General features: G+C 40.5%; 1 protein-coding gene across 1 annotated transcript in view; it reads right to left on the bottom strand.

Moving 5' to 3' along the window:
- LOC104964524 (ecto-NOX disulfide-thiol exchanger 2-like) overlaps nt 1-23,676 on the bottom strand; it is a 40,448-nt gene extending 16,772 nt beyond the window's left edge. The window contains exons 1-2 of the mRNA XM_010793335.1: nt 23,532-23,676; nt 8,080-8,235 (exon numbers count right to left, since the gene is read on the bottom strand). Coding sequence (XP_010791637.1) covers nt 8,080-8,235; nt 23,532-23,652 — 277 coding nt within the window. The 5' untranslated portion in view covers nt 23,653-23,676. The remainder of the gene's footprint in view (nt 1-8,079; nt 8,236-23,531) is intronic.
- Between the last annotated feature and the right edge of the window lie 1,846 nt (nt 23,677-25,522).

Below are 25,522 nucleotides of genomic sequence, written 5' to 3'. Positions count from 1 at the left end.
AGGTCATATTTTGAACATAGCACTTGACTGAGAAAAATGATGAAGCATAAAGCATGAATAATGATAACTTGGACTAATATTCTCAGATCGTTTTTTGTTTTAATGTTAATATCAAACCTATTCCATGTTGGAAATGAATTCCTTTTCGCCACAAAGTGCAAATCCTCTCATGTGGAAGGTCTGCTTTGCAGAAATCACTTCTTCTTCACAGATGAGTGTTGACTGATCTAATCTCCGATAGATCAGGCTTCTCATCCATGATGAATGTGATTAGCGGGGTCTAAGTGGAGTGAACCGGCTAATCAGTGGAACGCTGAGAATGCTGGATGTCCGGATGTGTACTAGAAAGACCTCGAAATTACCGGTACTGACGCTCCCACCCGAGCAAATATCGATAATCTGGAAGAGCTGGAGTTAAACTTGGTGGGATACCTGAGGTGTGTCATGGGGGCACAGCTGATAAGCAGTACCGGTAAGTGGATTAATTGAGATATCTTGAGGTCTTATATGGATGTAATCAAATGGATTTCAGGACTGGGCATTAGTTGGTTGCAGTAATTAAGACTTTTATCAGCTTTTACTCACTATCACACAGTAGTATGGTCTAAAAGGGTCCGCACACTTGCATACACATTCAAATAAAAATCTGTTCTTTTTGACTAACAGTTTTAAAGAAGTTGATCCAGTCTGACAGTTCTCTTGCCTCAGTCAGAATTCCAGATCTGGCCTTTTGGATGCCTTATTTTTTACCCCCATTACTCACCACAAACATGTAAAAGCTCTTACTGCCTGCTGCCATCGCTAAATAAAAAGCATTCCCATTCAGGACTCGAATTTAAAAAATAACTCCAGCTGTCAAAAATGTGGTTACTGGAATAAAGAGACATAATACAAACAGCTGAAATGAGGTTCTGCAGCAGGGCGACTGCCTGGTGTCATTCATTCATATTTAACAAATAGACAAATATTCATGGGATATTGAGCAGTGAAAACAAGAATCCAGTCATAGTTTTATTTTGAAATATTTATCAGCTCACAGTCCCCCTGCTGATTCAGCCACTTTCATGCAGTACTCTGCTGCAAACTTTTAGTCCCTGAGTCAGAGCCAGCACTGTCCCTCACTTTTAACTTTCTCTGCCTCCTCTTTTCTTTTAAATGTGCCTGGGAAAGCCAAATATTGACTGGGGTTTTGTTCCTTGAAGTCCTGAATTGGTGGATTAAACTATTTTTGAGTTAGGATGGACAGAAAAAAGTGAAAGATGCTGCAGAAAAAGCTTGCGAGTACAAAGAACGCTTCATTGGCAGAGGCAACAAAGAGTTCCCAAGTGACCTTTTCAGTGCATTAGTGTCTGGCGGAGACATGGGGCGCAAAGAGGACAGAGGACAGAACGGGTGCTGTTACCGGTACATTACATTTAGCTGACGCTTTTATCCAAAGCGACTTACAATAAGTGCATTCGACCAAGAAGATACAAACTTGAAGAAAACAGAATCATATAAGTACATCAGGTTTCATAGAGCCAAACATTTCAAGTGCTACTCAACTGGCTTTAGATAAGTCAGTCCTTTATTAGTATATAAGTGCTTTGTTAGTAATTCTATCGCTCGAAGTGGAGTCTAAAGAGATGAGTTTTCAGTCTGCGCCGGGAGATGTGTAAGCTTTCTGCTGTCCTGATGTCAATGACAAACCCACGTGTTTTTGCTGATGGGAACTTGGGTCCCCCTCGCAGTGCGGGTGCAGCGAGCTGTTTGGCTGATGCAGAGCGGAGTGCACGTGCTGTACGGTTTAACCATGTCCTGGATGTAGGAAGGGCCAGATCCATTCACAGCATGGTACGCAAGTACCATCGTCTTGAAGTGGTTTCTAGCAGTTACTGGAAGCCAGTGAAGGGAGCGGAGGAGCGGCGTGGTGTGGGAGAATTTAGGAAGGTTGAAGACCAGACGAGCCGCTGCATTCTGGATGAGCTGCAGAGGTCGATGGCACATGCAGGTAGACCAGCCAGGAGGGAGTTGCAGTAGTCTAGGCGTGAGATGAGTTGTGTCGCTTTCTGGGTCAGAAGGGGACGTATCCTCCTGATGTTGTAAAGCGTGTATCTGCAGTGCAGCAGTAACCCAATGTGTTGCAAATTAAACAATAAATGTTTTGCAATACAAAGTTTGTTCTTTGTTTGTAGTTGCTTAGAACAGTTTGCAGGAGAGAGATAATTCTGCTCTCCTGCTGTGATACTGAACCCCACTGTTTAGCACATTTTATGCAAATGCACTACGAACAAGATTTCAATGAAGTATTCATGATTTACTGATTGAATCACAAGAAAAACAGGATAACTTACAATATATAAAAGCATTTGTTAGCAGACCTGAGTGATTGCCTGAGGTCTTCCTGCTTCTCATTTGCATAAAAACACAGGGTGAGGATAGAGTGGGCAGATTTTGCAGGATCAACTAAGATATAACAAACACGCTACGCTGCTGTCAGGCCGAGCTTAAAGAGGTTTTTTTTGTCCAAATTCTGACTCGATATGTCTGTCGCTTTGAGTAACCTTGAGACGGACATTTCAAGGCCGATCATTTTAAAATGCAGACAAAGAAAACAGAGTGGAGAAAAAGTGGCTGCAGGGTTCAGGGTAGAGAAAGTAAATAATAAACCAGAGTCAGCTTAAAAAATTAAGCATCATATTATTATAATAATTCTTCCAAATTTGTATATATTCAGGATTAAAATATTCAAAAAATAGGGCTGACCCAGGCTTCAACTGTTGCCACGGTAATCCAAATACGTTTCTTTTTTAATGCTTCATTTATTTAGTTCTGTTTTTTAGTTACATTTTATTTTTGTTATACTAATCCAACATTATTCATCGTACACAATCAAAATGAATTATTATTTAGTAATTTTCAAAAGGGATAGCGCTGAAGTGGAAGGGGCAACCCAACTTCCGGTTTGAAACAATTAATATATTTTAATATTTCTCACTTAAGCTTTTAGAATTATATTTGGGACAGCCCTTACAGAAAAACATATTGCAATAAAATAGAAAACCACATCAAACTACATCGGCAAAACTCTGCACACTGTGTACTTTTAATCTTAAGAAATGACTTTATTTTGGAACATAATGAAACATTGACTGACTGATAAGCTGGTTTGTCTGACAAGTGACTCTTTATAAATACAGATGCTGCTGTAAAGAAAACAGGCCTGCCGTCAGCGTGGCCACCCACTGGTCTGCTACACTCACACAGGTCATCACCATCCATCACCTCCGCAGGCTAAACACTTTTTTATAGGCGGAGGTGCTGCCACACGAGGAGGCTCCAGTCCTTCAAGGGCTGTTATTCAGAAGATAAACTATATTAACAAACACTCCACTGTTTAGTCCATTCACGTCAAACATGAACACAAGGCAAACATAAAGATTTATCAGGGAAACAAACACCATTTCCAGCACGCCAGGACTTCCCTATGTCAAGCTAACAGTCCATTTGTCAGTTTTTCATTTGGATCTTTGTTGACTGATCCATTTATATCTTTTCATAGTCAAGCTTAGATGTCTATTTTAATGGAAAACAACAGCGGATGAGCTTTAATGAAGAAGGCTTCTTCATTAAAGCTTAATGTATATGTGTGCATTTGCAACCCTGAGACACACTGGTACTCTTATCAAAGCTCAAAAGAATATGTTTCATCCTTCTTCAAAGATAATTATGAAATCTCTTTTTTAGACTGCCTTCAGACATCTGAATAAAGTAGAAGAGACAGAAAACACAGAGTTTGATGTTCAATTAGAGTATCAAAGTGAGTCCACGGGTCCAAATGTTGAGTGTAAAGTCTTTTAAAGCTGTATAAGGGTGCTATCTCCATCTTAAGCGCTGGATAGGTGAAGGTGAAAGAGGACCACAGATGGAAATTAGCTATTAGCTATAATCTGGCATATTGCATCTCTTCTCTTTGCTGAGATTAATGTTTTTGTATGCATGGTCCTTCTATAAATAAATAAATAGAGGTATAAGGTGCATGACTGAGGGAAAATGAGGGGACAGAGCGGGATGATGACACACTTAGGGTAAAGATATACACACTTAGGGTAAAGATATACACACTGAGGGTAAAGATATACACACTTAGGGTAAAGATATACACACTGAGGGTAAAGATATACACACTGAGGGTAAAGATATACACACTGAGGGGGTAGAGGAAGAGGGAGAGAGCAGGGTTGTTGCCGCACAGCTACAGGTCAGTGAGAGAGGAGGCTGCACGTTGTGTCAGCTTGAGTGTGTGAGGCTAGAGGGTAATGACTACTTGTGAAAGACAACATATGCACCTTGTTGCCTAGACACGGGATGCAGCCAGCATCAAGGCTCGTTTCTCTTTGTTATGGCCATACCGAATAACCCTCAAAACCATCTGCATCCATTTTACACCTCCCATTCAGAGCAATATTTGTTGATTATAAAACCAACCGGGCTGTTGGATTACAGACCCCACAGTATCCTTCTATAATGTAACAACCCACATATAGAGTTAGCTCAAAGCAGAAGTCATCTGTTTATCATTTTTCACAAGCTTTTTTATCACAGACATGGCATAACGTATACATTCTAGCTTCTCAAACTTGAATATTTTCAAGTTTCTTAATCACTGTAGCATCACTGTTGGTACTTATTTTGGGGATATTTGTGCTATCTGCAATGGCGACTTTTAATGAACAGTTTATAAAGACAATATAGTTATTTGCAGCCCTGAAACAAATGAGAGAAAAACAATTTAATTCTTCATCTTATAACACTTTTGTCTTCAAAACTCACCTCGTTGCAACCAAAAGTACTTTTAAAAGCATGCAGTATTAAATAAATGACACCTCTTTTCTCAAATCAATGTTCTTCTCTAATATCTCAAACAGCTCCATCGTCTTTGTTTACACAGTTTACTTGACACAGACGCTTAAATTATCCCATAACTTAACACTTCATTCACAACTAAATTTTTTATGTGAAAATACTTTTTCTGCTCAGCAATCTGGTGTAACCAATAAACTCCAAAGCTTAAAGGGGGCCTATCATGCAAAATGCACTTTTTGATGTATTTCATAAATATGTGTCTCTGGTGTATCGGGGAACTCACGCAGCGTCAGAAAATAAAACCCTCTTTCTTTTCCTCCGTTCCCAAATCTCTAAAAACGGGGCTACAACGGAGCTGATCCAGATTTGCGTCCGATATGACGTAATATGGTCGGTGCATGTTTACATTAGCATCGCTAACACTCAGCTAACCTGTACTGCACAGAGCATGTGTGTGAAGAAGCAGGAAATAAAAAGGAACTCACCTTGTGGTATAACCGGCAAGAGAGAAAGCCTTTGAGCTCCATACTGTTTCAGAAATAATCCTTGATAATCCATGATATGGCGTTTCATCACGGCAGAATCTGCCGGTAGCTGAGACTGCCAAGGCATAAACCTCAGCCCCTCCTTTTTTTTTTAATCAATTTTTTTTTTTTTTTTTAAAGCTTTATACCCTAAATCAGAACTTTTGAAACAGGAAGTGAAATAGAGGGATATGAAGCTTGGCTAGAATGGGTGATCTGTTTGGTATCTTGAGCAAAACACTTCATAGACCTGTTTTTTATATATTTGTATATATCTGAGACCTATGCTATTGCCTAAAAATAGCATGATAGGTCCACTTTAATGTCAGCCATTAAAACATCAACTTTGGATGGAACCATGTGCCTCTTTGTCCTATCCTTCTATAAGTCGTCCACAGCTCTCTGCATGTACAGGTGGTTTTGACTGCAGAGGTTCACAGACATCCTTCTCTCCAGCCATGTCCTCCAGCTCCCTGAGGACATCCTGAGATATTTTCAGTCTAGGTAGGATATATCTTTACAGCATTTTCTGGGTTTGACCCAGTGTCTCCTTAGAGCTCGACGTGCCTGGAATATCTCCTCGTCGAGGCGCCCGGGATCGTGGGGGGATTGTTCCCTGCTCCTCAAACACAAAGAAGCAGCAGTAATGCAGGAAGTTGCCTCTGGAAGTCCAAGCTCCTGATCCTGTCCCAGAGGATGAACCCAGACACCAGGAATGGAAAACAATCACAGCTGGTTGCAACCTCAATCTCCGTCTTTTGAAAAAGACTATTTGCCTTCAGGCTCACTTCCTTCTTCTGCACAAATTCACCTGTTTGGATCCTGTGCCTGCTCTAGACTTTGCATGTAGAGAAGCGAATAATCCTGACTGCTTCACATGCGGCTTAAAACCAACACAACAGAACTACATTGCTGCATGGCATGAAGCAGAGATGCAATCCTAAACCAACTAGAGGGGGTTTTACTATAACTAAATTCCATCTACATGAATTGTAAACCAATGCATAAAACAAACCAGTCTGTTTGTCTTTGAATTGCTTCTAGTCCGGACCCTTGCCTTGGAATTTTTAGAGATGCTACAAGGAGCTGCTGACTACCCACAGACTGAGGTGGATGTTCTTTGAGGGCACAACCTTTTCCCATTGGCTTAGTGCACAATGTGGAGCTGAATCTTACACAGTTATTTTACTTTCATGAGAAGGATCAAGCCTTGGCAGTTTTCCTCAGATGTCTGCCTAATAAAAAACTTGGCTTAGAGATTAACTTTTTTGTGTCACTGAAATAGGTGACAGTAAAGAAGATCTTAAGAAGAGATCAGATCAAAAAGTGAGTGAAGTGTAACTGGGACAGAGGGAAAGTGGTAGAGAAGGTTGAAAGTTCAGTTTGAAGAGGAGAAAGTAAGTGTGTCCATGCATCACTAAGGACACAGCTTCAGTTGTTAGGGTACAAAACAACATTTTAGACTTAGTATTGAGCATTGATATTCATGTTGTACTTATTTGTATATAGGCCACTCAACACAGATGTATTGTGTCATAGAGTGATCTTGACAGGCTCTAATATTCCTCACACAGCCTCAGGGTTTCATTGTCCCAAAGTACGTTGCTCATTTACCTAAACAAACTCCAATCTTAATAGACATTCCTAACTTCTAATCAGCTTCATCTTCCACAACAGATTGTTACAGTAACAGTATTTAATGAGCCACAATGCACACAGCAGACCAGCAAGCACATCTGAGGAAAAACTGTTTCATACGTGTGTGGTGGGATCAATCAAAAGCAAACCCCCACTATTTGTTTTCTAACACTGGATAATTGGAAGGTGCAGATGAGACAAATATAAACAACAGCTTGAGCAAAGGCTATTTGTGTGGATGTAAATGCAATTCATGTTGTTTAGGTTAATCGCTGGGCCAAAAGATGAGAGAAACAAAAAAAGAGGAAAAACACTGAGGAACAACACGATGATTGATGTTTCCTATATTGAAACACCAAGACAGAACACATTTTCAATAACGTTTTTGGTTCTGATATTTGCTACAAAAGCGTAATCTCAAGTCTTCGCTGAGATCTGAACAAATATATTACATTCTGACATCTGCCACAACCACACTCATTTGTCAATTCACCTTTCTTTTTTTGCATGCAGGGAAAATTGAGCAGATCTTTTGGGAAAATATGTCAAATGTTTAGAGCTGTTTCAAGCTGAAATGAATCCGGCAACAGTCGGTTTGGATGTCGTCTACAATATCACAGATAGTATCATTGGGTTTTAAAATTTTGGACAAACAACCAATTTCTAAATGCTGCCCTCGGCTCTGGAAACTTTTAATTGTGTTTTTTTCACCAGTTTCTGAAGTTTACAGGAACCACTTATTAATTGCTTTTATGAAACAGTAATTGTCAGGTGAATTGATAATGACAATAATCGTTTCCTGTACCCCCAATAATATAATGTCACCTTAGATAAATCACAGCCACAGTGCAGTCAAGCTAAAACAACAAAACACCTCTTCAAAACTACTTAGCACTTATTCATGCTTAGGGAAGACAATGATCTAGTGAAAGCCTTCTAAGGTACATTGGACCCTGCCATGGTATTTCCCATGTGGAGAAGCTGTCTCCAAGGTCCCAATAATGTTGACTGTTGTGATGTGACTCCTGTGCATACAGACACTGTAGTGTAGGATTAACTTGATTTGACTTACTGGGGTTGGGGGGGAAGAGGGTGCAGGTTGTGCAGTGGATGATCTCCTTGACAACTGGCAGATCCTGGGAGAGGGGATTGAACACCATACCGAGGCCGGGCATCATGGGATTCATGGGGGTGATTCCACCCATCATGCCAAGGCTGGGATCGAAATCTGGAAGCAGGAGAAGAAAAATAAATTAGATCACAAAGCTGTTCCTTTCTGGGAAAGAAGGGAACACCTACACGGTAAGATTTAAATACAGACTTGTTTTCAACAGCTCACCTTTGGTCGGGTATTGCATAATCCTGAACAAAGTCTTTTAAATTGTGCACTTATTTCATGCCAGCCTACTCATTATGGAATACACAGCCATTCAGAGATCAATCATCAAATAAAAACATGAATACTTGAAGAAGTTTCTCACCCTCTCTGTCACTCATGCTGTTTGACTGATGAACTTTTAGATATATACACAGTTGGATGTAAAACCTGCGTCACAGAGAGGCTTATATTTACAATATTGATTTACATTGCCCATGGGAAAACATGTGCACACCTATACACACACACACACACACACCACCAGGATCCATTTCTACCAAATATGCTTTTATGTGAGCACGCCTCCCAGTATGGAGCTTTTTGAAATGGAAATGATGTTGCCTTCCAGCATGTGCCTATGTGTACACTGTCACCGGCAGAGGATTTGTAGTTGACAATTATGCCGCAGGGTGTGTAATGTTTATGCACCTGTGTGTGTGCATGCAGGAGCACGGCTCGCTAAAACCAATCCTTCACTGGAGATTATACACACGCGGTAATATACTAGACGTGTAGTAGCATTAATCTGAACCACAAGGAAAAACATTACAGAAGGCGTTATAAGACGCAGTTGATGAAATACAAATTATGAAACTATTAAATAAAGAAGCAAGAATAACAAGTTGAATCTGGGAGTAATCACAGCCATTTATTCTACCTTAATAAATAATATATTAAAATTAGATTAACAACAACTAACTACATGTTCTTTATAGAGGTTATTTTTGTGTTTCTTATATTTTCCCTCCTCATGTTTTGAAATATGGCGTTCAAAAATTAGATAGAACTTTCACTATACTTTAGTCCAGTCCAAAATCACCCTTACCTGTATGAACATATTAATAAACATATAGTAACATTTAAAACCCTCAGAAAGTGAACCAAAACTGACAACATTTTAGTTTCTCTAAATGTAAAAAGACCTGGCTTAGAACTTACATTTCTGCTGGAAATAGTAAATATCCTGTTTATAGTGATGTTCCTTTTAGACAGAGAATTACAACAACGCACATTATACGGGTTCCAATACAATACGGCCTTTTTTAGTGTTAAATAGCAATACATTCACTGAAAGAGAAATAAAGACGACAAGCGAAAATAGACACTACATTTCCTTACAGGCAATTTCCTCTAAAGAGAGAGAATTGTGAATTAAATTACATACATTGAACTAGAATAAGGTTGGAAATATGCACATAACAGAGGACTTAGAGTATGTCCCTGGAGCCAGAGAGAGTGCACTGAAGACGTTTGACTGATACAAATGGGGGATGGATGAAAAAAGAGGAAGAGACTACATAGGAGAATTCTCTTTATAAGTGAAATAAAGAGCTTTATTAAAGGGAGAATAGATGGAGGCTATGTGTCTATTGATGACCTCAGCATTAGTCTCTAACCAGGTGTCTGAGTGAGAGGAAACAGGTGATAAGAAGGACCCTACTTGCCCAGTCGATGGATGGCTTATTCTGCACGTTAAGGTGAACGAAAGGAAGATGGATAGCAGGAAGGAAGATAAGAAAAGGGTGGATGGAAGATGTGAGGACGGCTCAATAACCAGCCTGAATGCCAAACACTTAACATAGAAAAGGGCTGAGGAAAGAAAACAGAGGATACCTCAAGAATGCAGCGTTGTGGGAAGAACAAAACAATACAAAAATACCTATGGATTTGTGTTTCTGGGAAATCATACTCCATTTTCTCCTGAGCCAATGCTCTACTGTTCCCGCGGTAGAATTAGGAAACATGCTTATGAGTTCATCTGTCAGAGATGGATGCAAAGCAAACTAGATTTCAGCTCACATGGAGGAAATGATCTGGATTCATCAGGGCATGGGTGGTGCAATTTCACTGCATTGCTTCTTGTGTTCCCTTGTGTGTGTCTATCTATTTATCCTCGTCTATTAAGAGCCGGAGACCTGAAGCAAGCATGTAGCACAGAGCTGCGTGTAAGAAAGGAGATTATTTACTTCTTCCTAAGGATTTCCAGCTCTCTCATCTCCACTTTCAACAATGTGGCTCGAGGACATGTTTCATCTCCAACATACCATTATTTCCTCCCCCCCCCACCTCTCTGCTACTCATTACAATGTGTTCTGTAAGTAGACACAGATGAACATGCACTAGTACACTTCATCCAATGTAAGCATTTATGCCATTTTCTTAAGGATTTCCTGTTATGTTCCAAATATACAATTTGTTATAGTATAGTTTACATTTGTTTAAGCATAATAGTTGTTGATAGTCGGTTCAGTTTAGGCGACATGACAGAAAGAAATACTTCCCCTTCATTTTCTGTAACAGCTGCCACCCGTGACACCAACCGATTAAGTTTTAGTAGCACCACAGGCAGGCGCTCCACTTAAATCAATGAGGTATGATGTTTCCATTTTCATCATTTGTTTAGGCTGCAGTCAGAATATTTTCTCATATGCCAACCAGTAGTAAAAGTAAGAGTAATGACAGCAGGAGTTTATGTTGCCATCCTTTAGGCAATTATTTTAAAGCTGGTGCATTTTACAATTGCGCAGGGGGATGGATATCGGAATAATGTTAGCTTTAAGTAATCATTTTTTTATTTTCAGGCAATTGACCATCGAACAAGTGATTCTAATTGTGCATCGTCTGTAGAAACAGTCACATGTTTAGAAGTTCATAGTTCAAATAGTAAGCTCTGATAGAAAACAGGTTGATTTACCTTTTATGAGTTTATTTTGCTTCTGAACCCAAGAAAGAAAATTGTTAGAATGACTATATTGTTTTTTCACTGCATCTCAGTTCAATAAGGTGCTTTCAATGTAATGGAAATGTCCTGGGTTTGAAGTTGACCTGGGTCATGTGTTGCCTGCAACCATATACTTTTGCTTTTGGTGGTGTAGCAATCATAGCGAAAACACTGAAGAAAAAATCTTTAATCTCACAAATCCAGCAGTTGCAATAAGATTTTGAAAGCAAACCTGAATTACATTTGTAGTCCGATCATATGAAGGTGGGTGTGGATGAGGTTAATAAGCAGAGGCTACCACGGAGCACTGGGCTACACTTTCATAAATATTCAAAAGACAAGCAGTCAGGCGGCTGCATTCGCCATCCACTAATCTGTAATGCTACAGGGACGAGTGGGTGAGCGGGTCATCGGGGCGCCTCCCGCACAGATGTTTGATCTAATACTAGAACAAATCCAAAGGCTTTAAAGAGTTCGAGCCACACAAACCCACAATCCCTCCTGTAAGGTTTAACATCAAATCCAGCTGTAGTTAAAAACAGTATCCCTAACTACACCTTATAGTTCACAACTTCACTCACATTTTGTATAGTCTGACTTTATTAGGGCAGATATTCTCTCCAATATGTTGTCTGTACATGACTGTAAACTATTTAAATGTCTGACTTCTGGTCATCAATTGAGATGAGAGACACAGAAATCTTACAGTAAAGTAAATGCCAATCTAATCTGAACTATTAAACCTGAAGAGAAACACTAGCTTTGTCCAAGTTATATGCAATATTACATTAACGAAGAATGGATTTCCTGACAAAAATATTGTACTTTTGTAAATATTTAGCTATAATCAACCTTCAACACGATCCAGCCACACCTGCTAGCTGAGAAGCTGTCAGTGATGCAGGTGGATCACAGCCTGGTGGCCTGGATCACAGACTACCTCACCAGCAGACCTCAGTATGTCAGACTGCAGGGCAGCGTGTCTGATGTGCTGCTGAACAACACCGGAGCCCCCCAAGGAACTGTGCTGTCACCATTCCTGTTCACCCTCTATACACCTCCGACTTCCGCTTCAACTCCGGCTCATGCCACCTACAGAAGTTCTCTGACGACTCCTCCATTGTCAGCTGCATCACATATGACAATGAGGAGGAGTACAGGGCCCTGGTTGAGAACTTCGTAGGCTGGTGTGACAACAATCACCTCCAGCTCAACATCAGCAAGACTAAGGAGCTGGTGGTGGACTTCAGGCGGAGCAGGAAGAGGTCTCTGACCCCCATCACCATCAGGGGGGAGGATGTGGAGGTGGTGAACAGCTACAAGTTCCTGGGAGTGCACTTAAACAATAAACTGGACTGGTCAGACAACACCGATGCTCTCTTCAGGAAGGGACAGAGTAAGCTGTTCTTCCTGAGGAGGCTCAGGTCATTCAACGTGTGCACGAGGCTGCTGCAGATGTTCTACCAGTCTGTGGTGGCCAGTGTGCTCTTCTTTGCCGTGGTGTGCTGGGGTGGAAACACTAACACTAGGGACACAGGCAGGCTGAACAGGCTCGTGAGGAAGGCTAGCTCTGTAGTGGGAGTACAATTGGACAATCTGGAGGAGGTGGCAGAGGGGAGGACGAGGAGGAAGCTCGACAGCATCCTAGAGAAGCCCTCCCACCCACTCCATGCAGAGCTAGTGAAGATGAGGAGTACGTTCAGCCAGACTCATCCCTCCACGACACAGCACCAAGCGCCTCGGACAGTCCTTTGTGCCTGTAGCCATCAGGCTGCACAACAAGGGGTCAATAATGTTAACAAATAAAGAAATAAATCACTGGACATAAATATACACTGTTTCCACAACCCATGTTAATATATTAGTAGTAGACCAAATATGTAGATATATATGTCACTATATGTACAGATGTCCATTTTCACTTGTCACTTTAACTCATTTTGTACTTCATAATTTATATGACCAAATATGTATATATGCTGACTATTTTTACTCATCTCCTATTTCATAATCTTTTATTATTATTATCATTATAATTTTTTTTCTTGATTTTATTTTTGATTTGATTAATCTGTGTGAATCTGTGCTGTCCTGTTTTTTTTCTCCAGCTAAGAACCGGTTTTCGGTGCTTAGAGCCGGCTCCGCCGTGGTGGAAACAGGAAGAACCAGAGCTAAATCAGGCTATAGCCCGGAACCAAGCTGAGCGGGAAGCCAGTTGCAATATTAGATTATAACAAATAGACAATGAAATGGAATCGTGGTTAAAAAGGTAGCAGCACTACAGCAGGGAACGTGGACAACGGAGAAAAAAAGAAAGCCAAAATCGAGCCAACAAAATGCCGTCAATATCAGGAGGCGTATGCTTTGATGGGATTCACGTCAACAAACGGCAACCCGCCCCAGGCATTGTGTTTTTTCTGTGGGGAGAAACTAGTCAACAGCTCGATGAAACCAGCGCACCTCCAGAGACCTCTCAGCACCAAACACCTGTGTCATGTTGGTAAGACATCAGAGTTAAAACTCCTAAATAGTGTCATTCCAGTGTTATTACATAGTTAGTTTATAATTGCACATTTTTTTCAGTTACAACGTTGTTTTTTTAACCCTTTCATGCATTGTGGTCACTACATTAGAGGCTGCTAATTTAATGCTGTTTTCTTGTATATGCATGGGGTTTCGGATAGTATAGTTGCTCATCAGGCACCACAGTGGATTTTATTATAATATTTGTGTAAATTGTATTTTATAGTTTTTGCATAATATATCATTTTTTTCTTTGTTTTTTTTAAACATATATTACTAAAAAAAATCTGTTTTGTTATGTTCTTTTTTTCATGCATAAAGACGAAAATATCCTTAGTTTGTAGTAATGTATGCATGAAGGAGTTAATAAATCACACACTGATGGAACATCACTATATTGCAATTATTTATATAGGCGTTTTCTATCAAACATGTTTGGGGTTGGGCAGGGGGTACTTGGCTGAGAAAATGTTTCAAAGGGGGTACATTACTGAAAAAGGTTTGAGAAGCACTGACCTAGAGCGTGTGAAAGAAATAAGTACACTGTGTGTCTTCGCCAAGGGAACTGTTGGTTCAAGCATAAACAATAGTGGGAGAAAACATATATCTTTAGAATGATCTCATTTAGTTTGAACAGATGTAGAGACAATGAATACCTAATGAATGAGTGTCAATGTGGGTGTACTGTTGCTATGGCACACGAAGAGTGGAATGAAATGTCATAGTGCATTTAAACACTGAAGGCAGATAGCACATGCTTTAAAATGAAAACATAACTAAACTATTATATTTAATGTATTCAATGAGCAAAGATGAATACCAGCTGGTATCAGATAACGAGAGATGGTTCGTGATCGAGAGCTTCTACAGATGTACAAATGGGCGTTTATGACTCAAGCAGTCAAGCTAGGGATTCACAAATTCAATATGGGCCAAAAATAAAATCAAAAGAAACATTTCTTGCCATTTTAAAAAATAAACAATCCATTTTAAAAAGGCACTTTTTCATTTTGATTCTTGCATTTGTCAGCAACAATTTAAACTATTCTTTAAAAATGTAAGAATCTTTTCAGATTTAAAATGTTAAGTGATACATTTAGATTTTGTATATTAAATGACTCTCTTTGATAGTATCAGTCTTCTTACTCATAGACTGTATACTCAGTAAAACATAATAATACAAACAGTTTAACTGAGGTACAGCATGTCCTACAAGACATTATCTGTGCACTCAATAAGAGAGGGAGGAAGGGCAGGTCTCTTTGATTCTGTAGAAAATTCACTGGGAGATTAGAGTGCACAAGAGTCTTTGTGAAGAAAACAACAAAAGAAACCCGGGGCTGGGTCCACCCACACACACATGATCCTCCTCATCACGCTTGTCTAGGAGCTTCAGTCTCTATTTTCACTCATGGTAGAAAACGGAAATCCACAAACATCTCCGTGCCAACACCTGTTCCTTGTACAGTAACACGCTCGAGCACACATGCACACAAAGTCGGCTTCTAACACTATTCCACAAATTCTCCTCTAACTTTCTACCTGATGTTCAACAATTCATTTCCTGGAGGTTTGTTCAAAGTAATTACATTTTGAGCCTGCCTTATCAATCTAGCGGGGAGAGAACTGACATTTGATTGTGTGAAGCTCCGGGCTATTAATGTCATCCTACTTTTTTTCTCCCCGTCTCCCCCCCCCCTGATTTCCAGGGTAAACGTCCCTTCTAGCAGTCAGCGGTGGGTGGTTGGAGAGGGGGGGGGGTTTGAAAGGGACATGAACGATGCTGTGAGGCATGCTGGATAATATTCTCTAATGAGGCGAGGCTGCCACGCCACCTGGAACCCTACCAGTGGCTGAAATCTGCCGCTCTCAATATCTGTCAAAAGTCACCCTCTTTGCATTGCAACATCTCCGACTTCATTTCTCCTACAGGAACATAAAAAACCCTCCGTGTTTAAAAAACGTATTCCATCTTATTTAATGATATCTAAATAAGAATCTGCTTCCTTATGTTGCCTTCCAAAATCAGTCTTCATAACCGGACACCTCCAAGCTCAAACTCCCATAACACATTTAGTCTTTCAGGACATCTAGCCACTTATCTAATATAGCTGCCATGGATAGGAAGAACTGTCAGAAAGTCCCATTTCTGTAGCCCTATTACTCCTGCTGTATTTCTTTTCCCGAGACATACTGTATATCCACTCTGTCCTCCTACACACAGCCAAAAACCTCTGGCATCGTAGCAGTGCTGCTTCTGAGCTGTCAGCAGAAAGGGACACGGCTTTCAGTGTCCAAGGATCGGAAAACGCTTACGGCATGGGAATGACTGTCAGCCAAAGTATTTCCTAATGTTAATCCAGGTGAACTAATGTGTGAAAATGAGAGGACCCTGATTCATATCCTGTGCCCTCTAGATTTACATGAGGAGCACGGTCTAGATGAATGGCTATGAGGCATGACACGTTTTCAAGTTTTCAAATACACTGTGGTTTTGTGTCTGAGTGTGTATTTGTGTACAGTGGTGGAGGGGTATGTGGCAACCATGGGGAGAGAGATGAGGACGAGTGGGAAGCTGCAGACAAAGGAGTGGTTGTTTATTCAGGGAACTGTTGTCGGTCCCTGGAGCCTGCTTATCTATTCTCCAGGGTGTGTGTGTTTGTGTTCATTCATAAGAAGTGCATCTAAATTAATTCTGATAACCTTGCAAATAAATGTGTGCTAAATGCTGAATGTTTTCTTTATGATGGTGGTGGTGGTGGTGGTGTGTGTGTGTGGCTCTCACTATATTTCATGTGGGTTCCTCACATTTTTCTTTTGTTCAATGAGCGGTTTTGACTCAAAATAAGATCAAAGAAAAGCCATCAAAACTCATAATTCCTTTGAATATAAACATCTATTATTATTATTATTAGAGAAGCATAGCACACAGGCATAAGATATTGTGCGGGGACTGGGCTGCTGTGGATTGGTAAGACAAAATACACTTCACTCCCAAGGTCAGATAAACACTAAAATGAGAAAAGCCTAGTAACTGAAAGAAAGCATTACTGCTGATTTTCTCTAACCCTGAGTGAAAAGTGGTTTGGCGCCTAAGGATTCTTTTGTTGTGTGGAGAAATTCAGGAATGGGGATTGGAAAGATTGCAATGGTCTCACTACAGCATGTCTTAAGTGAAACAACATAACATTTCTCTGACCTTCATCTAAATGTTGTTCTTTTTCGGTGAAATACTGGATGTGTTCACCAAATTGGGACTGAATGGAAGAATCTGAAATAGAAGAATCTCTCTTTAATTGAACTCCACACTGAGGCCATAACCTGCAATGAAGACTTTAAGAGCACTTCTCTAAACACGTATCTAAGACAGTGGGTGTTTCTCAATGTCGAGGACGCTTCCTTGGTAGGACAAGTCTTCCGAGTCAGATCCTTCAGAAGCGAGGCAATAATCCTTCCTAGCCTCGGAAAACGAAGAATGGCGGAACAGGCTAACAGGTGTGCGTCATATGCGAGGCCCCGCCTTAAATGGAGCGCAATTTCTGCCAAAGATTTTGGAAATTGGTCCGTGCGCAAAGCATTGTGTGGATTTTAAGACCGGAGGATAAACATGTGCAGCCTTTCCCGCAACGAAGGATCCAAGGATCCTGGACATTAGAACAGTCCTTCGGCGGGACTCGATAACGTAGCATCCTTGAAATAGTGGCTCTGGAGGAGCCTTCCTCGACATTGAGAAATACCCACTGGTTCATTCTCCCAAGCCAAACAACTCTAGGACCACTGGAGTCCTTGGATCATACCAAATGTGTGGAGAACCTATATATATATATAAGAATAATATAAGAGCAGTTATTCAACACATACTGTCATGTATTTTATAATAAAAAACATCTTGGGAGGTCTGCATTTTGAGAGAAATAGAAAAAGCAGGAACTCTATAGCTTTACATCTGGTTCTGCTTACAGGCAGGAGGTGCTACAGAGAGCGCTGATGAAGGTTGTGCAGGGTGAACACTCCTGGAAAAGGATATAGTCTCACGGTCGGTCAGCTGTCGAATATTTAAAAACCAGATGTTGATTCTTGCCGTTACTGTCCACATTTCTGCTCTGTTCTCACAGTTCATTATATATATGGGATTTTACTCCCCAGCTTTAGGGCTTGCTAAGAGTAAGACATGACTTATGCATGCAATATTCATGATATAAAATCCATTTTAGAGCATCCGGAGATTTATTTTGTCCTCAATGTTGGGTTTGTAATAAGGGATGTGCCTTTTGGTGACATTCACTCAAAAGTAACTGTATCTCCAATTTACAATTAACAAACAAAATAATACTAACTGTACATCTCAAGCCATGATCATACACTAAAACTTAAAATCTCAGACCACAATGAAAACCTCACAGGGACTTCTCAAGTTTTCCAATGCCACAGGAACTCTCTGGTCTGACTGAACTCTTGTATGCAAAGATAAACAAAGGTCACCTCACTGTTTACATCTTGGGGTTTTACAAACTTAAACAACTTTATTCTATGCTCTGTGTTTGAAACACAGTCTGCAGAAAAGCACCAATCATCACAATTGAAACTGATGATGCATGTTATGATCCTAATAAAAAACAGAATCACCCAACTTCAGCTGCAGCTATAAAAGGGCAGAACCTCAAAATAATGCAAAACACTGCTCCTCCAGAGATATGCCAGACCCTACTCCGACCCTAAACAGATTCCTTACATTCAGCGGTTTCCTGAAGACTGGCACAATTTGGTACGCGTTTGTTCCAAGATCGGGATTTTAAAAAACGTTTTTATTTTTGAAGATGGGTGGGGGCTTGAATTTTCTCTGGTTTTCCCCTTCATGTCATGAGGTTTCTTGGAGGGGACAGCTTGGGCTGGGTCAGAATCACAAAGACTACATTTTCCTTGGAGGCCTTGATAATCTCTCTTAAAGGCAACACCCTTTCTCCTCATATTGTTGAGGAAAACAGACTTCAGGCAGAAAAACAATATTCCCTGGCATAAGCAGGGAATACCTCTTCCAGGACAGAAAGAAATTCAAAACTGCAGATATGCAGGGACAACAGAAGTATGTAGCTTTGATATAAAGAGACATAATGACAATATAGAACAAATTAAGTACAAAGACAATCAAAGATTATGAATCAAACAGGAAGTCAAACTCCTCTGTTCTTTGTGTACTAACTAGTATATAGTACAAACAAACCTGAGTTCAAACTCCCCTTCTATCTAAACACTTCCCTAACACAAACATGTAACAATAACTTTCTAACATACATAACCAGGTCCCGGCCCATCTATAGAAATAAAACTGTCATCAATGGAGACGTGCAGCGGGCTCTGTAAAGCTTCAGATTGTTCGAGGCTCTGCCCACAGTGGTCTGTTTATCCAGCTGTCGATCTGAATAAATCCACTTGGCTGGAGGCAAGGAAAGACTTGGTGGTGAAAAAACACATTGTACTCTAGTGGATGAGACAGAGGCAAACTGTAATGTGTCAGGCTCTGGCAGTCTCTTTAATGAATAAGCCTGAAACTGACACATGAAGAAAAACACTTAAAGCTACATGAAGGAAACATGGGACCAACGGTTCAATTGACAAACAGACTTAAATATCAAATGGCAAAGGACAAAGAGCGGGACAGTGAAGTCTCTCCTGTTGTTAAGAAGTGAAACCAAAAGGAGACAAGATGATGTTCAGTCATGATGGAGAATCAATAAGTAATCCACGTGGATTACTCCAAAGGCACAAGGTGCTCTGGTAACAAGTCCTGGCTGCAGAATAAACTGAACATAGTCAGAATAAGACTGTCATACAAAACTATGGGCCTGGAGGCTTTGTGTTCACAGAAATCTCATGAAGTACATCCAATACAGAACTGAATAGTTTATACAAGATGCATTTATCAATTATTATTATGGCATTCTTGGAAGCTAATCGAGAGCTTAAGTGGATCTCTTCCAACTTATACATTTCTTCTGGGCTTTGCCAAGTAAAGTTCATTTCGCTTGAGTGAAGTAAAACATGCATGGGTGGAAAATACAACATAATATATATTTGTGTCATATGTTACATTCCTTTAGAGTCTGGAAAGATGTTAAGAGAGCAGCATATTTGTGAGATGTATACATGCAAGTATTTTCATGTCCCATCTGGGAGAGACGAAATAGCTTTAAATAATGTTATAATTACGTGATATAAATAAATTAGGTAATTACTTTTTTTTATTTTATTGACCCTTCCTAAATCCTGTCCATTTCGCTCAGTGCTACAATAACAGTAAATCAAACTTGGTATCAGGTGAACACTCGTGAAGACGGCTTTAAGATGTATCCGAGGGACTGTAAAAAGCAGTGTGTCGAAAGTGTTTTGTTTGAAACATTTGCAAAAATGAGTTTTTCCTAATCTGAAGAGTGGATCAAGGGGTGTGCTGTAGACCTTCTTGTTGGCTAAACAACAACAACATCATCACCACAAAACCGGCTTCTGTTAATGGCTAACATATAAACAGTATGTGAAGTCTCTTTACATTTTCGTCCCAATCTTTACAGACGGATTACATTGCTTTGGGTATCATCACTTATGTTAGCAAAACGCTAGCTAATTTTGAATCTAGAGGAGTTGGTCTGATGTTAAAACATGTCAGCCAGGCTCCCTTTAGTCTTTGGTGCGTTCAAGAGATTTGGTTTCGGACATATTTGATTCAATTCAATAAATTAACGCTTATGATATGGCTCAAAAATGTGAACAATTAGCTTATTCTTGTTTTCTTTTCCTGCTCAGCGATTCTTATCTCAAAGTTCCAGGCTTAAAAAGGGACAAACTTCAAATGTAAACTTTTTAGATCTTATGTGAAGAAAGCTTCAGCAACTGGAAAACCAATTTCTAAACTTAATGAGAAACTTTTAGTTTACTGCCTAGTTGAAAATAAATGAAAGTTTACTAGCATATTCTTTATTGGGGGAGAAGAAAATGCAACATGTGCAAAGCTTGTGGCGGTTTCTACAGGGCAGATCTGTTAAAAACTGCCCTTACGAGAATGTTGAGCGATTTCTAGTTTGGCAGATAGCTTAACAATGTCTTTAATAAACACGGCACACACATACATCCTTCAAAATCCTTTGAATTAAGGATTCAGGCCTTGGTAGAATTTGAAGGATACTCTACATTAGAATAGTGGTGGGATTCGATGACGTGACATCCCACCGCAGGAATTTGGTTGTTTAGGGACCCATACTTGACAGTGACAAACACTCTCTGTCTGGCTACGTGCAACCCTGAAGTAACTTTTGCTGTTATTTATTTGGATATACACAATGTCTTACTTCCCGACGGGAATGTCAAAGTTCTTCCTGTCGGCTTCTTGAAAGTGTATTGCTTCAGGCATCGGGCGAAACAGGACCACAAGTGACGGAGTTGCCATGATTTTTTGTCAAGCTTTTCCAACCTAGCAACGGTAACTAGAGTGTGTGTGGGTGGGGGGGTTACTTTGTTGTTGGATTGGCTACACATCCCTCTTACAGTACGTACTGTTGGAGCCAGAGGAGCATGTCAGGGTGACTCACAGCAGTAAAGAGTGTAAGGAGCTCTGCTCTGTGGGAGCAGATGAGCAGCATGCTTTAATGTGCCTCTGGGTTTCAGAGGCTGACTCAGCAGCAATGAGATATAAATGAGATGTTGGGTAATTTAGATTGTTGTGGGAGGGAGCAAGTGAGGAGGGGGAACAGGAAAGGAGACAGAAAGGAAGCAGTGGAAAAGGTGGGGAAACACCAGCTGTTAGTCAAGGTGATGTATGAGGGAGGACACAGCTGTCCTCTTGAAATGTCTCCTCCCTCTCCATCACGGTCTCCTCATTACATGTTAGACGCTTTTATCCAAAGCAACTTACATACTCAATACTGTGGGCAATCCCCACAGGAGCAATTCTCCCTTCTTCCCTCTCTATACTCCCCCTCTGAAACTGGATGTGTGTCCCTAGTTGAGGCTGTAAGGCCCTGCACATAAATGGTAAACCCACACAGGGCAGTTTAATCATTTTCTCTTGATGAGGGCTCTTCACAGAGCTGTGTGGGTGTGTACAGACGGTGGTTGATTGACACCTCACTGTGAACAATACCTCTGAAACCTTTGTCTTTCTTATTACCAAAGAGGTATTACAATTACTATTAAAGTTAAAATATCTTATCTGCAGCATCACATTGTTCAAAACTTGATAAGGCATTACAAATCTAGTTTATACTATATATAGTTTATAAACATAACATTGAAAGTAAACAGAACAGCCCAATTTTGACCAATACATGCATCCCTAGCACCTGGTTTTAAGTGTGCTTGAGGCCTAAACAGACAGAGGGTCTGAATAAATGTGAGAGCAGTTTACCTGACCTTTCTTGCAGCAGGTGTGTTCAACATCACTAATTGCTGAAACGATTCATGCATGCCAGTTTCAGGGCTCTGGTGATGCACATGCTGTATCACTGGCACGGCTAAATGACACACTTAAAAAGGAAAACAGCATCATCAACGTTATAAGTTACATCTGGGATTTACCCGCTGTAGAAGGTTCAACTATCTGCTGTAAAAAGGCCTTAAAGCACTGCAAATAAAACCAAGAGTAGGAAGTTGGCACAGTCAGTTCAAACTTCAGGGCTCTGACACATTCAGTGCCAGCTTCTTCAGAAACACAGACATACGATTGGTTTGGACACACTGGAAAGATAGATACATGTGTCGAGGATCCAACCCTCACCTCTACACCAGGTTCAGCTCCTCTGCTGTTCCTGTACTTCCTATACATTCTCTCTCTCTCCTCAGTGAAAAGGCTTTTGTTTACCATTTATGAAATACACCAGACCTGAGCGTGTGTGTGCGCTTCACTTAATATTTCTCGAGGAGTGCATTTGGGAGACAGTTCGTCTCCAAGCGAGTGTGTGTGTGTGTGTGTGTGTGTGTGTGTGTGTGTGTGTGTGTGTGTGTGTGTGTGTAGTAGCATCTACACACACACACACATATGCCTGGCATATTTCAAATATGAAAGTGCATTTCAGCTAAGAAGTGGGAAGTGATTTATAAAAGGCTTTAGGGAAAGGCTTTCCACTGGAGGGTAGAGAAAGCCATGGCAGAGTAACTCTTCAGAGATGGAGAGTGGGACGGTGCTGCTGAACCTAATGTAAAAGACAGCAGAGCAATCGGTGCGGCTGCATATCTTAGTGGCAGATCAGAATACAGTAGCTCAACCTCGTGCTTCCTAGATGCTCCTTGAGGTTTTATAATATAAGATAAAGAATCCGATGGATACAATGGCATTGTTTTAATTCCCACAAATGTGTGGTTACCAATTGTTAAACAGATGCTATTATATGACAATATACTTTGTTTCATGATAACGTGCTGAGCTCAGCTCTCTGTTGTGAACATAACCTGCTATTGAGTATATCATTAAATAAAGCAGTGGAAATGAGTAAGTTATATATGTTTATGTCTTTGTTTTGTTGCTCTAAAGTCATGATAACTAAATGACATGAGTGGCAGGGGTTCATATTCTACATTAATTTCAGCTTGGTGGCAATTACAGTTTACAATTTAAGGACATCAATGGCACCAAAGATTATTTATTATTCTTAAGGTAAGACAACGAGACTTTGGAAACAACAACTGAGGTTTTAGATTTACATGATTTCCTTTAGGCCGTCTATATACATTTGGAAAAATACAAACGTACAGTAAAATAATCCTAACATTTCTCTTCTAATGAAATGAAAAGAGAGTAAAAATATGTGTCAATAAAAGCCAAATTCAAAAACTCAATTATTACGCTACAGTGTCTCTGCTGGTAGAAAAAAGCTAATTCTGGTTCTTTCTTTGTGAAGTTTGGGTAGTGTTGTACCTGGCATGAGTTGCTGTCCACTGATCCCGATGGGAGGCATCCCCAGGTTGTTCATGGCTGTCGCCCAGGCGTTGGGGTCGGACATGGGCATCGTCATCGATCCATTGGAGTCCATTGTCATGTTACAGATCCCCTCTGCAGAAAGAAGGGGGCAAGAGAGAAGGGTCAGTCTCATTCCTGTCGGCTATAAATCACCATGATAGAGGGTCATGCCAGAAGAGGAATCGTTTTAAGGTTCAACACTGAGGTAGAAGATTTTTTTCCACCAGCATGTTGCTGTCATGGCATCTCCAGCCGCCTCCTCTCTATAAATCCTCGTTTCATTTTCTGTCCTGTCTGAGGAGAGAGGAGAGCAGAGCGTTCTGTGACCCAGCAGTCAGTCTGACAGCACAATGACTTCAACAACACTGTAATTAAGAATCTTTTCATCATGTTGTTGCTGTTTGTTCAGTTTTTGCACAGAGGTTAAAAAGCCTAGCCTCTTGACACTTCCAGTCTCCGTGTCCTGCACTGGAAGTCCATTCCAAATGCTTTGTTTATGACAAAAATATCGCAATCTTGCTTAACACAAGCAGATAAAAAAATAGCAGAGCATTCAGATATCTACACAAAAACACCAATGAAACATCTGAGCCAAACAATAACACCGTAAAAAACAAGATTATCCTGGCACTAAACACAAATCCTGACGCTATCATGCATTTGCCAAGAGCTCTGCTACTAAACCTGGGAGAAATCTCCAACTTAACATGACAAATAAACTCACATCACCTCAAACACACAACCCCAGACTCATGGTTTTCTGCCAAGTGTTGCATAATAAATCAAACACATTAGATCCCCATCATAAAGACCCTGCAGTAAAGTCAACAGGAACGCATCCTACATCCACCAGCGGCTCATTCTCCCGTCTGCTGTCTATTTCACAGCTCTAAATGCTCTTTAATTCTCTCCTCCGGTCGCCCTCTTTCTCTCTGACAGACCTGTAAATTGCCCTGACTAGCTGGCTGAGCCAAGCTGCCCTCATCTTTCCTGATGCCAAAGCCAACATCAATGTTAATAATGAGAAGCGCTGCACCCTGCACACACTTCACACCTCAGAAGGTCTGTGGCAGGGCCCACTGTGGAGGCAACGCTCGGCTCTGTGTATAACCGTGTGTGTCTGTCTGCACAACATCTCCTCCACTGGTATTCCTGGTGTTCAGACACAGCTGGCAGAGTGTTATAATGTTGTTTGCCTCTCTGCCTCCCTCTCTGAGCTGCTAATTTTGGAGCTGCATGCTGTCACTGCTGTGGAGAGGCCTGATAAAAGAGCCTGTGTGTTTGTCGCTGTGATAATGCTGCTGATGAGGACTTCGAGGGCTGGTAAACTACCTCAACCCTATTAACTGGGGACAGTTTGGAGGACTTATAATGAGGGAGCGGAGGAGTGGTGGCGAGCTGCTTTATAGCAGTTTTATTTCCGTTTACAGTACATTAACTGCCGTCACTGCAGTGCTTTAGGGATACACTCACTCAGCGTTTGACTGTTGAGTCCTTGCTTGGTTTAACAAATAATGATGAGACGGGCAAACAAAACAATATGTTGTGGATATCATGAATAATGACATCTCATTTTAACATGATCTGGGATTTGGTCATTGGAATATTGAGATACATCTGAAATGTGGACTTTTTTAGGACCTAAAAGTAGTTCCTGTCATTGAGAAAGGCTTCTTTAATCTTCAATAAAAACAATATCAGAATCAGGGCTGAAAGGTAACTCTTTTTTTCATCAATGAAAATTATTATATGATAAAGTTATACATTTGTGATTTAGTTTCTTGGATATCAATAAACAGTGAAAACAGTGCATCAAATATCCCATGGCGCTAATTGTTTGTGTTTGGACCACTACAAAAATATTCAGTTTACAGTGATATAAAAACTTTACCAAGGTGGATCCGTCAACATAGGTATTTTTCTTTGATTGCTTGACCTGTTATCAATAA

The sequence above is a fragment of the Notothenia coriiceps genome, unplaced genomic scaffold, assembly GCF_000735185.1.
Source record: "Notothenia coriiceps isolate Sejong01 unplaced genomic scaffold, NC01 NC01_scaffold00037244, whole genome shotgun sequence".
Classification (NCBI taxonomy): Eukaryota; Metazoa; Chordata; class Actinopteri; order Perciformes; family Nototheniidae; genus Notothenia; species Notothenia coriiceps.
This window is presented reverse-complemented; position numbering and strand designations above follow the sequence as displayed.